Consider the following 17,205-nt stretch of genomic DNA (forward strand, 5'->3'; position numbering starts at 1 on the left):
AATTAACCTCGCTCTATACTGTAACATTGTTTATTTTTTCAAACGCATTTTACCAACAGGAAAATAGGTTCAACTGGTCATTTCTTTTAAAACGTTTCTAAACATAAAGGACTAACGTTTTGTAGATTTACTTTATCTAGGCATGCTTAAATAATGTCGGAATGGGAGAAAAATGCGTTGGACTCTCGATTCAAATTTTTAAACCGTCAAATCTGCACATTTATGAGACAATATGGAGATAAATCTGTGGTGCAGGGTCTGAAGAAATATATGACTAGATACCGGATTCTGTTCCTTACAAGCAAAGCACAAAAACATCTTTTAGAAATTACACTACTAGTAGTCAGGGCTGGGAATCAAAACTGCGTCGTATCCTTCAAAATGTAAACAAACGCCGCCATTTTGGAACGAAAAACGTATGTTTTTGTTTATAACTCTTTTTGTTGGAAATGACTGAAAACAAGATATATGTTTTAACACGCTACACTATTTTCCGCTTCGTTCGGTATATGTTGCTTGCACAACTATTTTGTAAAACAAAAGTTATAGCGAACTTGAGCAACTCGAAGCGAGGCAGAATTTTTATGAAAATGTGTGGATACGACGCAGTTCATATTGCTTTATCTATCGTTTTTTCCTTCAATCCATTATATATTTATTTCAGAGTTCACCAAAATTTCGAAATATAATTTTGCATCATTTACTAAATTTTTTATTAAAAAGAGATGTTTATTTTCTAAGAAAATAATGATTTTTACGAAATGATACGACGCAGTTGAAAATAAAATATGATACGACGCAGTTGTATTTTTGGCAGACTTTTCAACAGGGATAATTTTTCGCAATATATATTCTATTTTATGGAATAATCACTTGCGCTAGATAAAAAAACCCAGATCATTTGCGGTGTAAAGCAATGTTCTGTTGATTATTTAGAATACAATGTGTCATGTCCAATATAACATTTAATTTGAAAGTTTACATTGCGGAAGCTTACTTTTCTGTTTAAACATGAACATGTTACCTTATTGATCATAATATCTGAAATAATTTCTTATATTTTCCTGTATGTTCAATATTATCCTATTTTTTTTTTCGCAAAAAAAAATGTAGAAATTAACTTCATTTTTGGCTAGCTACGCTCTAAAGTTAACTGTGGTTCTGCATGTTCTGGGTAATGACTGCTTTTTTGTGGTTTCTTTTCAAAACTTTCACTCTACACATTAGCTTTACTAGGGGCGAGGACCTCAGGTGCGCCTTTGTGCATTATTTCAGGCAAAATGTTGTACCTGCAGAGAACCGTCGACATTTTGAAGCTAGCTTGATATGTTTTCCACACAAAAGAATAAAAAGTCCCTGGTGGTTTTCGAATTCATAGCAGTTCAGTTCAAGTGATTTGAATTCAGTAAACATAAACAGCTCGGCCTCGGTCGGACACACCTGTCTGATATGTTTTTTCGACAAAATTTGTTAATGTCAGCTGTACAAATAAGCAGCTTTTTTATTAACTTCTGACGTGAAGTTTTAAGATTATAAATATGTGAAGTCATTTTCTGAAAACTTTTGTTTAAGTTTTCAGGCAATTCATTATCAAATAAAAATCACACTTTAGTATGAAGGTATGTTAAGATGTCATGTCTCTAGTCTGTTGAAAATTCGATACGATAATCTGACATTTTCTGTTCAATATTGTGAAAACTTAATAATTCTTCAATACTGTTGAAAGATCATGTCTGCCTATATCTGTATCAAATTTATCGGTGCATAGCGTAAAATACCTTTGCAAAACGGACACCTTTTTTACAAAATAATTTGTAGTTGTATCATATGTAACTCGATTTTGAAAAGTTTTTTGATGGAGAAGAATGATACTTAATTAAGTGCAAATATAGAAATTACATTCCGTAGACATTTCCTCATCGGCGATAAAGAAACGCAGGGGTAAAGTTCCGAGGCGCTGAACATAAAATGACTAAACGGAACGCATAACCTACTTGCAAAAATATATTGTAGCTTAACCATTTATAATATTATTTTAAAAATTTAATGTTCAGTTTCAAATAATAATGCTCATCTGTCCTCGTCGATTATTAAGAAAATGAATACAATAAAATTGGCACGTAAAAGACAAAAGTAATAACGGAATTGACGGAAATTATTGCTCTTTACAAGTAACAACGGTAGGCATGCAATTTGCGCATTCCCGATAGCGAGAGACCTTTTCAAAATTTGTAATTTTTATCTTTTTTTAAGAAAAAAGTCATTCCTGATTAATAAAGGGTCCAGTGGAGGTTACACTGGAATAATGAATTTTGTATCAAAAATAGTAATCACTCCCATTTCGAACTCACGTGAACAAGTTTATAAGCATGTTAAGGCAACAGTAGAACATGTTGTCATATGAGTGTGCGATCACGTGTTTCAATGTATATTGCATTTGATACAGCTTTTCGGAATTTGTAGATGCTTATGATAAGTACTAAAATGCGACCGAAAAATGCAGCCTTAATAGAATTGTATTACATTTCCATTTTTATGAAACCAATGAGTGACCTCTGCTTTTGACTTAAGTTGTAAACTAGGAAATGTTGTAGGATGTTATTGGCATACATTATTGGCACATAATTTAAATAGTTTAACCAATATTCAGCCTGCCATGGAAATACAACTGCGTCGTATCATATTTTATTTTCAACTGCGTCGTATCATTTCGTAAAAATCATTATTTTCTTGGAAAATAAACATCTCTTTTAAATGAAAGTTTAGTAAATGATGCAAAATTATATTTCGAAATTTTTGGTGAACTCTGAAATAAATATATAATGGATTTGAAGGAAAAAACGATAGATAAAGCAATATGAACTGCGTCGTATCCACACATTTTCATAAAAATTCTGCCTCGCTTCGAGTTGCAAGTTCGCTATAACTTTTGTTTTACAAAATAGTTGTGCAAGCAACATATACCGAACGAAGCGGAAAATAGTGTAGCGTGTTAATACATATACAGTCGAGACTTTCAGAAAAAGGTCGCATATGACAGGGAGTCTCTAAATACAGTCTCAATTTCATCTAACTGTCTATATACCAATGTGTCTTAATGAACATTGATATTGTTACTGTGATCAGGTATCTTGCAAAAAATATATATGGATATAATTATGCAAATAAAACCATTTTCAAACATCAAAGAATATGTAAAATGTTTATTGCAAATATTTGTGCACATTATATTTAATCAATAAATTACATGCACTGATTTCTTATCGGAAAATTTGACTTAGAATTTATGGAAAATAAAGTTCTTATTACCTCCCTTTAATGGCCTTTATTTACATGAAATGTTAAATTGGGTGATATCTTTCTAAATTATGCTTATTTGAACTTACAATATTGACAAATCTTAATTTGAGCATCATATTTATGAAATAAAACCGTGAAAAAATTGTGTTACAGGATCTTTACTGTGAACATATCCATATCCAAAGGTTTTTCTGGTTTGGTATCAATATTTCTTTCGGTATTAATTATGCAGCCATAGAAAGGTAAATTAAAAAAAGCTGCCTAAAAAATCTTCCATGGGCACTCTATAATTAAAAAAAAAATCTAACACAAGTCTTAACCCAGTTTACTCAGGTAGTACATTACACACACATGATTGCATCATGATTTCAATGAACCGACGCTACGTCACTTGGTACCTACATGCTAACTGTGTAATTGAGATAGAGGTGTGTAGACTTTGTTTGCTACGTACGGTGCTGGATTATGATTGGACTTAATTAATTTGGCCCTCTGGGTGTTATAATAGGTAATCTTTATCTGATTAACGGACAATTAAAAGGTGTGAAAGTCGTTTAAATCAGACAAAACATTGCATTGGGACCAGACAATTAGGGTCGCTTGTCACATATGACAGGGAGTCGTTTAATTCAGATCATTTATATAGGAAAATACGTTGGGAGTATTGAAACAAGGTCGGATAAGACAGGGAGTCGTTTAAATCAGGGGGTCGCTTAGGCAGTCTCGACTGTATCTTGTTTTCAGTTATTTCCAACAAAAAGAGTTACAAACAAAAACATACATTTTTCGCTCCAAGATGGCGGCGTTTGTTTACATTTTGTAGGATACGACGCAGTTTTGATTCCCAGCCCTGGTAGTATGGACCTGAATAAAAATCACCTACCTCTCTTCCCATAAATAATCCTCCATCTTGAAATTTCTATACTGTAACCGAAAAACGCGATACTGTAACACGTTCCCTACGGTGATTACTGGCCTTTCAATGTTTGGTGACCAGCTGCTGAATGAAATCACTCACGAAATTTCTCAAGGGTAAACAGTTAGTATTCAGGAATATAAAGTCCATTATAAGCTTTAAATGTTTAAAAACAGAAATAGAGTTAAATGTCAAACTTTAAATCTTACATTAAAACAGCATGCCTTCAGTGACCTTCTTATTTTGGTTGAAATTTTGAAAATGTATTTTAAAATAAAATATTGTCAAGTGAACAAAGAAGGTTATTTATACATTGCAAACAGCACTGACAATCCACATAATTTACCAAAAGAAAAGGTCAGAATATGTTAAATTAACCTTCACTGAGGTAGTGATACAGTAGAAATCTGGTGATAAATTCAACGAAATCTGTCATGTAAATTATTTCTTGAATTTTATTACTTCTCTTAAAATCTTTGTACATTTCGGTCAACTTCGATTTTCTTGAACTTTTTGGCTCAACTGGATGCTTATAGCTTTAAAAGTAGTTTTTTTGGATGGTGGCATGGTAAGAAATGTACAGTTCTATTCATGTTACTGTCACATTTGAAATTAATAATATAGTGCATAACATTTGTGTGAAAAAATTATTTACATAAATGATTGTTACTAAAATGTTTTTAAAGAAATTAATTGCTTTCCATCATAAAGCAGTACGGGTAGTGGACTGCTACTCGTAATGCAGTGTTTTTGTAGTATAAGTTATTAAAGTTTATTCATGTATAGTTTTGACATAAAAAATCATGGTCATTTGTGTAATTTTATTCTTAATATGCTTGTCTCGAGCATAACTTGGTCAATATAAGTTGGATTTACTCCTTGAAGATCGTTCAGCACGACATTATTGTTGTGCTTGTGGTCATTTTAGTTTCAACTTTTCGGCATTTTCTAGTTGGGTGGTTCCAATAATCCTACTTGAATAATGTTTAATTACCCTTAGGATATGTTGCCTGCTTTTTAAATTTGTCTTTTGACGTCTTATCTGTGATACGCAGGCTTCATAACCTCTGATCCCCTTTCAAAATTCCATTTTATTTAGTTCCGCCCATTGTTTTCTCGTTTAGGGCACACGCTTTTTATTACTTGGGGACCATACGCCGCTTTTCATGGAATGACACTACTGTGTCACATTGAAGGTTCCATGAAAACCGCCGTATGAACACATCTGCGGATGTTTTTAAATTCAAAATTTAACCATTTTCGTGTTTAAATGTTGAATTCTGCTTAAGCCGGTGCTAGGGGGCGTGGACGATAACTTGCACTTTCCAGTACCGTCCATGAACAGGCTCAATCAAACCGAGCCTGCAACATTTTCAATTTTGCCGTGTTGGGCTTTCTTTAGGGATTCTGTATTTATCTATTTTATTGGTATGCATTTGTGTAAACTCGGAAATTTTAAAACGTAATTTAATTATCAGTTGTATCTATAAAGTACAAGGAAAGGAGTAGTTGCTTTAATATGAATTTATACCTAATTAAAATTGTTTCTATAATAGTATTAGTTAGTATCTTTTAAGCTTAAATGTAGCAGTACATGTTGTATGTGTTTGTATTTTGTACTACTTAGTTTCACTTATGTTATCACTTAGATAATTTCTGAAAGAGCTAAAATGTGTTAATGCAACCACCTTTTTAGAATCCCATTCTTGTTGGATGTTTACAACAATATCTTCTAGTACTAGAGAACCAACAGAACAGTAAATTGCTCCAAAGGCAGCAGCATACGCCATCTTGATAGTATAGAAAGGCAAATAGAGTGGTTGTAGCTTTTGGTTTTTACTTTCCGAATATTTTTTAACCAAAACTACAATCACTCTATTTGCCTTTCTATACTTCACTGTATTGTACTGGACAGTTATTGTAAGTTTCATAAAAATATATATACATTACATATGTTTAAGATTTGCTACTTCCATGATTATCCATTTAATAAGATAAACATTGACTGGTGAGCACACTCATTGTAAATATACATATTATTTGTGCTCATGCATATATCTCACTGCTAAGATTAATTGGCAAGATATTGGAGTCATGCTTGGACACAATGAGCTGTGTGCTGTTTTGAGCATTTTGCAGACTTAAAAGGAAAAAAACATGTCTTTTTCATTCATTGGCAACTCTGAACCATTTGGTTGTTTGTTTGTCTGCCCCTACCAAAACCCGTCTTCTTGATGAAGCTGGAAATGGAAGTGATCTTGGTTTTGTGTCAGAGCTATAAAACAATCAAATCATTGAAGTGACTGGACATTATTTGGATATTTATGTTAGAACTGGTCACAAATCATTAGATAAACACAATAAAGATCTTCACTTGTTTGCCTCAAACATCATCTTCAGCAGAATTGCCCAACCGCATATTTACAGTCTTTGTGAAAACAGTATTCCTTTATCAAATCCAACTTCAGATTAATTCCTGCCACATGGACACTACACTGAAACACTGATGAGCAGCTATACAGCTCTTCTAGGTTAATATAAATTAATTGCTATAAAGATTTTTTTGCCCAAATTCTGACAACAGTTACTTATTATATTACTTCTTAAGTATCTATCATTCACAGAAACTGCCTGATGTCATTGTTTCCTTTAAAGGGCCCTTCATTGAATTAGGTAATATTGTAAAGTGATATACCTTAGTGTGTGGTTTTGTCTCTGTTTTTATTCTTTTTTACTGGATTATTGTTATCCCATAATTCTTCATTATTTCTTTTTCATTTTTAAATGAGTAATTTGTCTGTAATACTTATAATTGTTTAATTTATAAATTTTAAAATAAATGTTAAAACTGTTATAATTACCACACTGTCTGTGTAGCGAAGCGAAGGCAGACAACTGCGTCGGAGTTTGTCAGCAATTATCTATTCAATATCTTGGATTCAATATCTTAAGGGATTAAATGAAATTGTTCCAAATTTATTTCAAAAATCTAATTATTAAGGTTTTGATTATTTATCTTTTAAATAGTAAATTGGCAATTTAGTTTACACACTTTGTTAAGATTGCCTGTTATTTTAAATTTGATATTAATAACCCGGCGGACAAAATAATTTAACAATTAGCATTGTATCCAAATTTATTTAACAAAAAAGGTTCGTAATGTGTGCATTGGGTAAATGCTTTGTGAATAAAATGACTTTGTTTAATTTAAGCATTAAGATGCAGAATTCGTCTAAATGACTTATACTAACAAACGCAGGATTGTAAATATCTACGATTTTCTGGTCCCTCAGGACCATTGATGCCAGCACTATTAAATGTTGAGAATTGAGTACCGCTCAAGCCGGTGCTAGGGGGGGGGGGGGCGGGCGTGAGGAATGTTGCACTTTTTCATTATCCCTCATATACAGACATAATCAAACCGAGTCTACAATTTTCATGTTATTTTATTGTGATAAATGCTTCCGAGGGATGACTATGTTTCCAGATTTTTATCTGAACGTTTTCAAGTTTAAATCTCCAGCGTCATTATTTTTATATTTGAGCCGCGTCACGACAAAACCAACATAATGCGTTTGCGACCAGCATGGATCCAGACCAGCCTGCGCATCCGCGCAGTCTGATCAGGATCAATGCTGTTCGCTATCAGTTTCTCAACTTGCTATAGGGTTTTTAAGCGTACAGCACGGATCCTGATCAGACTGCGCGGACGCGCAGGCTGGTCTGGATCAATGCTGGTCGCAAACCCATTATGTTGGTTTTGTCGTGACGCGGCTCATTTCTTTTGTTGTTTTAAAGAAAATATGAAAAATATTCTTTGTGAATGTTGTTTAACTTCTGAAAAGGGATGGAGATATAGATATGCTCTCTCCGTACATAATTATATAATCTATATTATACAATTATATGAAATACAAAAAGAAAGTCTCTTTTATTTTTCGTTTTTATATTTTGAATTTCATTTCGATAGACTCGTCCATTTCCATGTTTTGTTCATAAAAATGGTAAGTTATTGACCTTGCTTTTTTGAGTCAATTTGATAACATACCATTTGTAATAAATATTTTCTGAACAATACAATTATCTCACAGAAATGGTTCATATAATGATAATATTTTTTTAACTGTCAAATACAGGAAAATATACAGTTTGGCAGCAATGCAGATGAAAGTAATAAAAGAGACATTTCTAAGAAAATGTTTACCTTATAAATAAGCCAATATTAGCCTTATTTTTTGTCCGCATGCCATTTATCCATTATAAATTACTAAAATAATTTATTGGATATTTTATCGTTTGATCCAATGTTCTAAAACTCTGCTCATCATTGAGAAAAAACGATAAATAGTTACTTATATTATCAATTTAATGTACTTACATTAAATGATAAAAGGAAACATAATCTACGATAATAACTCTAAATGAACAAGTTTTTGGATATCTACATGTTCACTGATTATCGGTATCAGCTGTACACTGATTCTCACTAAGTAAATCCATGTTATTGTAAGTCGAATAATCTCAGTCTAAATGACTGCAAGAATATTCTGTTGTAGGACAAAATGTTTATCATGCCAATCTCAGTGTATGTTTTAAACACTTTCTGAAAAATTACCAAAAACTACTTTGAAAACTATATTTGAATGTCGATTTTTCTAATTTCCGTTACTGTCGCCGAATAGCATTTACAATATTTAGCGCCGAGTAGAGACCATTTTTTTCTATATTTCCGAGCGCTAACATTCTTAGAACGGTCACTATAACTTGTTAAATAAATTAAACATCGTAAAACCCGTCTGTATATGTCTACAATAATTATCTGTGCAAGCAGTTGAACGTCGCCATGATTTGACAGTTCATAAAATTGCCGTTACTTGTAAATGCTAACCAGGCTTAAACAAGAGGAATAAAGAACTACTCGTCGGAAAAACATGTTAAAATACTAAACAACTATGTTATTATGCGCTGTTATATAAAGCGTTTGCCATTTTTAAAGATTACGTCAGCCAAACACAATTTTAGAACGTAGTTTAATTTTTAAAGTAAATTAATAAAATTTCCGTTATGATGAAAGAATCATTTAAAGGTGTTAGAGCGTTGTAGGGTATATGTGAACCGTCGGGTATTTTGGACCGCTTTCATTATAACGTTTAGAAGTATAATTCCAATTAAGTTCTTCAATTAGAAATGAAAATCAATCATCCTCTTTTCTGCTGGCTTCAACCTAGTGCCTGTACATTAAGTGAGTATTATTATTTTTTGCATGATATGAAATTTAGGAGAATCATGCCACGGTTTTATAATAAGCTTCAAAATAAAATGCCAATATTTAAATTCATAAAACCTGTTTATGATATATTTTGTAGAAGTAAACTATAAATCTAGGATGAAAAAAATCCCCTGATCATAATGTGAGCATATTTTAGTTGTTAATACTACTTGATTCATCATAAAATGTGGTTCCAAAACTCCCGACAACATTTTATTGATGTAGGGTGTTTTGGGACACGTGAATATCAAATGTTTATTATGTTATTTGATATTATAGAAACGTATCATGAACTCAGTGAAGGTGTGTTTGTATGTCAGATATGTTTTTTAAAAAACGGAACAAAAAACATCTTAATCCAAAATTATAGAAAGGGCAGAGAAAATGAGGATGAAACAAATTGACTCAGACTTAAAGCGGAAAAAATCTGAAAAGGGAACCCGACTCCTTAGAGATTATGACATATAAGTTTATTGTGATGACAATAATCTTGCAGATATGGATTTAAACATGCTACTCATGCAACATTCCATTTCTTATTAAAAGTGCTATATAATATACATGACCATCACGTTTAAAGAACTATGGTATCATAGTACAAAATGGAGACAAGGAAACAAGGAATTGCTGATTTGACGTTTATTGTCCAAGAATAGCGCTAATTAATGCACCTTTTCCATGCATTAACATCTGTAGAAGCCCTCAGACATTTTAAATCCCTCACTGTGCTGTCTCAGACTTTGAAGATGTAAATGCATACAGAAAGGGGCATTAACCCTCTGATAGTACTTAATCGAAATGAACAGATAAAATATACCATTTGACCCCACATACTCAATAGAGCTATAAAGCATCATAAAATAGTATTATATTTGATTTTGACTTTTTATTTAAAAGAAATTTTCAATCACATTGAACTATGCAAAATAAGGTTCTGCTCTATGGTTTGTTACAAAATTTTTACACTAAAATTAATGGGTCCCAAAATGCCCTTCTTTCTGTCCATAAATACCCGACGTGTCCCAAAACTGCCTCCTCATGCTCTTCTGTTTAACAAGGTATATCACGTTTGTTTTGTATATGCTTATGATAGTGGCCCATTATAGACGATAGTCAAACAGAGCTTATCCTAAGTATCCAATGCCAATACTGAAACAAGCATATTTAAAATCACAATAACAAATATGCCTTAGATGTCCCAATATACCCGACATCGCTCTACATATACAGCTTTGTATTTTATTTTGTGAGATATGATTGGATATGAAGCCAAAAACAAAATTAGGCCAATGTCCATTGCCTTTTGTGAGTGAAATGTTTTAAAATATTGCGAATAAAACTTTCCGTAATTAAAATATCCGTTATCGGAATTAAATGAAATTGCGTACCATGAATTTTAAACACGCGGCAGGTATTTTACGAATATTTATGACGTCATCGATGACGTTGTATACACATATTTGTTCCAAGGACGAAGAAAACAAAATTATTAATTCTAACACTATCGGAATTTTTTCTATATAGACAAAGAAGGCCGGAAGCGTGCATTATTCTACAACAATGCACTCGCCGTTCTTATTATCTCCCTGTTTATTTTCACATTGAAGGCGCCATTTTGTTTAAAAAAATCTGATAAATTAAAACAATTTTTTTCGAATTTTGTTGTGAAAACTATCTAGAATGAAAGAAAATGGTCTAACTAAGAAAATTAATCCGAACACCAATATCTTTAATTCAGTCGTTAACGCTGTACAGACGTTTAAAGTGTTGTTTACGTGACGTCACAATGTAGCGCCAAACAGCACGTGCAAAACAATCAAATCAAGTTCGCTATTTAATGTCGCAAACGAGTTTAGTTTTACATTTATTTCACTTTTAATCACTTGGAAAATTATAAACTGAAATAAATAAACAAACAAAGTTGTATCAACGTTTTCAAAATTCGTTATTTTCAAAATGTTTCTACAAACGGTAGATTTAACAGTTTTTTTTCAACCCACTGGAACGGTCTCTAAAGAACGTTTCTATTGGAAACTCTGAGGCGAAAACAAATTCAACCACCAAACATAAAGTCCAACGTTATAATAAAAATTATATTTTTTCTTGACGTATTAGAATGGAAATAGATATCAATTCTGAGTGCATTATTGTATAATAATGCACGTTTTTCGTTCAAATGCTTTGTAATTAATCACTCAGGCCTATCGGCCTTCGTGATTATATTACTACGCATTTGAACTCAAACCGTGCATTATTCTACAACAATGCACTCAGAATTGATATCTATTTCCTAAATAAAGATCGATATATGTTGGATTTTTAGAAGATAAGGTAAGTGTGTTTTTTTCATTCTGATATTAAAAGAAGATAACTATATATGTCTTTGACTTTTCTTCAGCAAGCACACGTTGATAGAGCTACAGTTTTACTCTATAAATGTAAAAGCTGGAAAATGTCTGTAAATTTTTGAGAATGACCTTGTCAGTGTTACAAAATTTCCGTGATGTTTTTGTATCGGAAATTTTATAAACATTATGAAGTTTTGGAGCATTTAACACATAACTAATTTGTTTTCTTTCTCGTTAAAACATATTCTAAACGCAAGTATGTCTTTTGGATGGAACATACTGGTAATTCAAAAAATAAAATCCAAATATATTTAACAAAAAATACGTATTTTACGCTGTCTTGTAAATTTCATGTGAAAACGATCCCATTATTTCAGTGAAAATGTTGTTTTTTTTAACAAGAATGCATGTTTTTTCACTTCTTAGTTTTTATCTACTTAAACATTTATTAAAACATTTTAATCAAGTATAAATTAATCAACGATTTAAAAAATGGAAAGAAAAAAACTTGGTAACGGAAATTTTTAAAAAAAATGTAACGGAAATTTTATTTACTGTTTTATGTTTTTTTCTTTATTTTAGGCAAAGTTATGGCCAAAAGCAGAGCCGAAATTCAACGTGCGTACAGAGAAAGGCAAAAGCAAAAGAATAAAGATGAATATTTACGACAAGAAAGAGACAGAAAGAACAGAAGTTATGTTCCAACTGCAGAGTTATCTGAAAATGATAAAAAGAAACGTCGCCAGAGAAACCGAAATAACTTGCGTAAGTTCTATGAAAGGAAACGACAGCAACGGTCAAGGAAGAGTTCTCAGAACAGTATCGGCAGCTTTGAAAGTGCAAATGAAAACAATGAACCAGGACCTTCCTCTTACAGAGGCAGATTAAGGGTGAGACTTGACTTTGGAAATCGTAGTGAAGGTAAAAGGAAAGGAGCAATCAAAAGATGGAAACGTGACATGTCCGATGTTTTTTCTATAATAAGATTATTAGAACAAGAAAGAAAGAAACTATTAACGAAAGTCAAGACCACTCAAAGAAACATGCAAAGAATGAAGCAGAAACTCAACAAAAGCAAAGAAAAAAACTGACACCAAGCAAGCAAACTGAACAAATAATGAAAGAGGCAAATCTAAGCGAAGAACAGAAAACTAAGTTGAGGAAGACACTTCTCACAGGAAATGCACTAATTAGAGAAATCGCTGAATCAAGAAAACAAACACCAAAGGGGAAAATGACAGCTGTACATCGTATAGTATCGGGCAGAATGATAAAAAAGTACAAATGCATAAAAGCACTTGCTGATAAAACTGGATTGTGCCGACACAAGCTTGGTAAAAGTGAAAACAAAAAGTACCTAGTTGAAAAAGCCATAAGAAGAACAAAGATTAAGCAGCAAAGTAAGAAAGTCGTAGATTTCTTAAAGCGTGAAGACAACAGCCGTACTTTGCCCGGAAAAAAACGACGCAAAACGACTTTAAAAGGGTGTAAAGGTACAGAGTCATGTTTTAACCGATTATTTAGGAAATCTATATATGAAATACAAGACTGAACATTTTGGGTCTTCCCTTTCATTTGCATCTTTTTGTAGATGTCGACCAGACTACATTCTAAAAACTGCATTTACTAGCAGACTGTCATGCTTGTGCACGAAGCATCAAAATGCTGCACTTACATTGAAAGTTTTGAAAAAAGCAGGAATGAATGTTGCAGCCAATCCCGAGAAAGCTGTTGAGAACATGCCAAGTACTGAAACAATGATGAAGGATTTAGATGACATGGTGTCTGTCAGCCAGTGAAAAAGAGTAGAAGTCGAGGACAGAGGCAAGAAAAAGTCTGTAACTAGAATTGTAGAAGTCAATATGGAGAAAGATAAATATATTAAGCATGCTGAAACACAAATGAAAGAATTTCGAGAGCACATAGACAGAATAAAAAATCAATATGAACAAATGAGATCTCTGAAATCAAACTTACCTGAACACCATATGATAATCCAAATTGACTTTGCAGAAAATTACTCATGCCGATCCATAGAAGAGGTTCAGAGCGCTTATTTTAATCAAACGTCAGTAACAATACATCCAATGGTAGTCTACTTTAAAACAGAATCCGGTGAATTAACTCACAAAAGTTTTGTAACAATATCAGACGAAATATCGCACAAGGCTGCAACAGTTGTGGCATTCATTGAAGATTTAATGCCAGAGTTGATGAAGATTGACAAGGACCTTCATACACTACATTATTGGAGCGAATCTGCATCGAGCCAGTATCGAAACAGGTACATATTTAACTTGATAGAAAATCACAAGCAAAAATTCGGAGTATGGGCAAGATGGAATTATTGGGAGAGCGGGCATGGAAAGGGGCCCTGCGACGGGTTAGGTGGAAGCTGCAAGAGACTTGCGGATGAAAATATTAGATCAGGAAAAGCAATTATACAGGATGCTAAAGATTTTTATGATTGGGCTCTTTCCTCAAATATGAAAAATGTGGCATTTCGTTTCGTTGATTCTAAAGTTTGTCAACAAAAAGATAAAGAATTAAGCCAAACTAAACTGCAACCTGTCGCAGGGACCATGAAGATTCATGCCACTGTCTGCCAAGATACAAATATTTTAACTAGGGAAACTAGCTGTTATTGTGCCCATTGCCTTGAAGGTGTAAATTGTAACAGCTGGAAATCAACCACGACTGTCAAAGGTGAAGACAAGAAAACAAACGCAAAAAATGACAATGAGGGCAAGCAACCAATAGAATCAGAGGTGGATGAAAATAGTAATACGAAAGAGACAAATATGAACAATCCTAACAATGACCAAAACCCAATTCCAAATAAAGATAAAAATGTAAACGTAGGTACACATCAATTAAATTACATGTATACTATTGGAGACTTTGTTGCTGCCGCTTATGAAAATAAATGCTTCATTGGAAAGATAGCAGATGAAGATGAAGCAGAGTTTGAAATTGACTTTATGGAGGAAAGGAAGAGCCTTTACCAGTGGCCAAGAAACAAAGATATTTTGTGGATTAAAAAGTCAGATGTTCTTTTTAAAGTAGATACACCGAATCCCACTGGAAAGAGTGCACGAATGTTTAAATTTTCAGATGAAACAATGATAAAACTCAGGTCCTTTAAGCAGTAAAACTTGTGAATGTTTACTAGAATATCAAACTGGTAGATTTGCATTGAGTTAACAGATTAAAAAGAGTGTTTTGTTAATAGTTTCAAGTTAAATACATTTGTACAGCTAATGAAATCACAATGACAAATATCATTTTGCTGCTTCATAAATTTCCGTTACATGTAAATTTCCGTTACTCACTTTAAATATTAGTAAGATATCCTTTGTATCTAATACAAATTTATTTGTTTTGAAAAGTACAATTATAGATAATTAGCTGTTGTTAACAATATTTATAAAAAATGTTGCTATGAATAAATTTCATATTCTAAAAGGTCATTTGTACAATTTTGAGATGGTCAATTTCAAACATAGCGAATGACACATATTTTTATTTTTATATTCACATTGTTTACATGATATGCGCCGTTTTTTGTTTGTACGTAAATCAGTACATAAAATCAGTTATTGTTCACGATTATTTGGTTTTTGTCCTTGTATTTAAAGAAGTCATAAAAAGTTAAATTTGAAATTTCCGTTACGTATTTACCAGTTTCATTATTTACATTGAAATTAATAATTCATTACAAATGGCTTGATGAAATTGTTAATATTTGATTGGTGATATGTTGTGAATGATATTACGCTTATGATACCACGTCCTATGTGACGTGCATAAAAGCTACAAATAATGTTGACTTAATATTAAGAAAAATACAAAGAAATTATGATGTTTAAATCAGCATTCCGTGTAATTCTTATGTTAAGGTATGTTTATAATCAAATATACAATATAATTGTTTTTAATTGAAAGATAACCTTTACCTTAGTTGTTTTTATACGAAATATGTGGTTCAATAGTTACAGACAATGTTAAATAAGATGACTTCTGAATTAGTTAAAAAATAGATAAATAATAGTAAAATTTTAATACGCCGACACCCATTAAACATAGAGCAATGTAATAAAAAAAACTAAACAAGATATGCATTCAATATTTTTTATTCATATTTCACATATATCAAAGAAACGAATTTTCACTGGTATAAAGTTATTTTACACACATCAATTTTTAGCATTTTCTGACTGGCATGGATCTTCTTAGTGAGAATCAGTGTGTAGTATGTAATTTAAGCTTCCAAGATAATAAAGAACTCGTTATATTCAATCAACTTAACTTATAACGACATTCACATTTGTTAGTAAGCATATCGACAGAGTGTACGCCGCAAGGGACGTGAATTGTCTGACAAAATGTTAGTTGGGCAAGATAAATCAAATTAATAGTCATCTATGATAAGTTGTGTTTCCATACCACTGAACAAATGTTATAGGCTTCTTTTATCTCACAGCATGATCTTACCTCCTGAGAATTAAATACTACATATATATATACTTTTAAAGGGAAGCGTAGACCTAGTGGTCAATGTGTCTGCCTCCAAAAAAGAGCAATAATCAACATGTCTCCTATATAAATATATTAAATGTAACATTCACTACTTGTACTTGTGTCGAACTCTAGGTTTTTTCAGATTAAAGTGACATTATCCTCACTTTTGCACTGTCAAATTGACTTTAATTGACTATATATTTCAATAAACTGGTTGTTATAATGGTGATTGACCAACACATGATATTTGAAAATGTTTAGGGTTAAAAAATAGATCTAGCTAAATATATATTAAAAAGACTGCCCCACACTTTTTATAAATTGAAAGTTAGATATATTCCGGATGATTACACACATGTCACAATGCCTTGTAAGTTATCGTTCATGTGAAGTAAAAATTGAAAGGACTTATGAGAAAATGTTAAATTATTTTGAATTTCATCTGTTCACTCTACATCTATATATGCATAATGCCCCTTTTAACAACAAGCTTTAACGTTTCAAATATTGATGAAGCATAGAATGTCTACCGAAATGCTTGAAATAATGCACGAAGGAGCATATGGTGTTAAAAGTTATATGTTTTTGCGATTATTTTCGCCTTTGATTTACATAGAACATTTATAAATGTATAAAGCAATCAATAGTTGGAATAATTATACTTACTAAATTTTTTCTAATTGACCTATTGGACGACATCAATTGTTAGACCTATTTGACGACATCAACTGTAAGACCTTTTCGACGACACTAACTGTCAGACCTATTGGACGTTAACAACTGTTACGGAATCAATTCGCCTCGTCCAGGGATCGAAACAGCAGGTCCTGGATTTAAAGTCCGATGCTTTC

The 17,205-nt window shown here is 32.2% G+C and overlaps 1 protein-coding gene across 1 annotated transcript; it reads left to right on the forward strand.

Annotated features, from left to right (window-relative positions):
* Positions 1-12,415: 12,415 nt before the first annotated feature.
* On the forward strand, positions 12,416-12,924 carry LOC132716559 (uncharacterized; the record flags this gene model as incomplete). The annotated part of the gene is made up of 1 exon (XM_060699857.1): positions 12,416-12,924. A coding segment is annotated over one exon (509 nt), but the record flags the coding sequence as incomplete, so codon positions are not given.
* Positions 12,925-17,205: the final 4,281 nt, after the last annotated feature.

Source organism: Ruditapes philippinarum, unplaced genomic scaffold (genome assembly GCF_026571515.1).
Source record: "Ruditapes philippinarum isolate M1 unplaced genomic scaffold, ASM2657151v2 ctg2970_1_1_1_1, whole genome shotgun sequence".
In the NCBI taxonomy this organism is placed as follows: domain Eukaryota; kingdom Metazoa; phylum Mollusca; class Bivalvia; order Venerida; family Veneridae; genus Ruditapes; species Ruditapes philippinarum.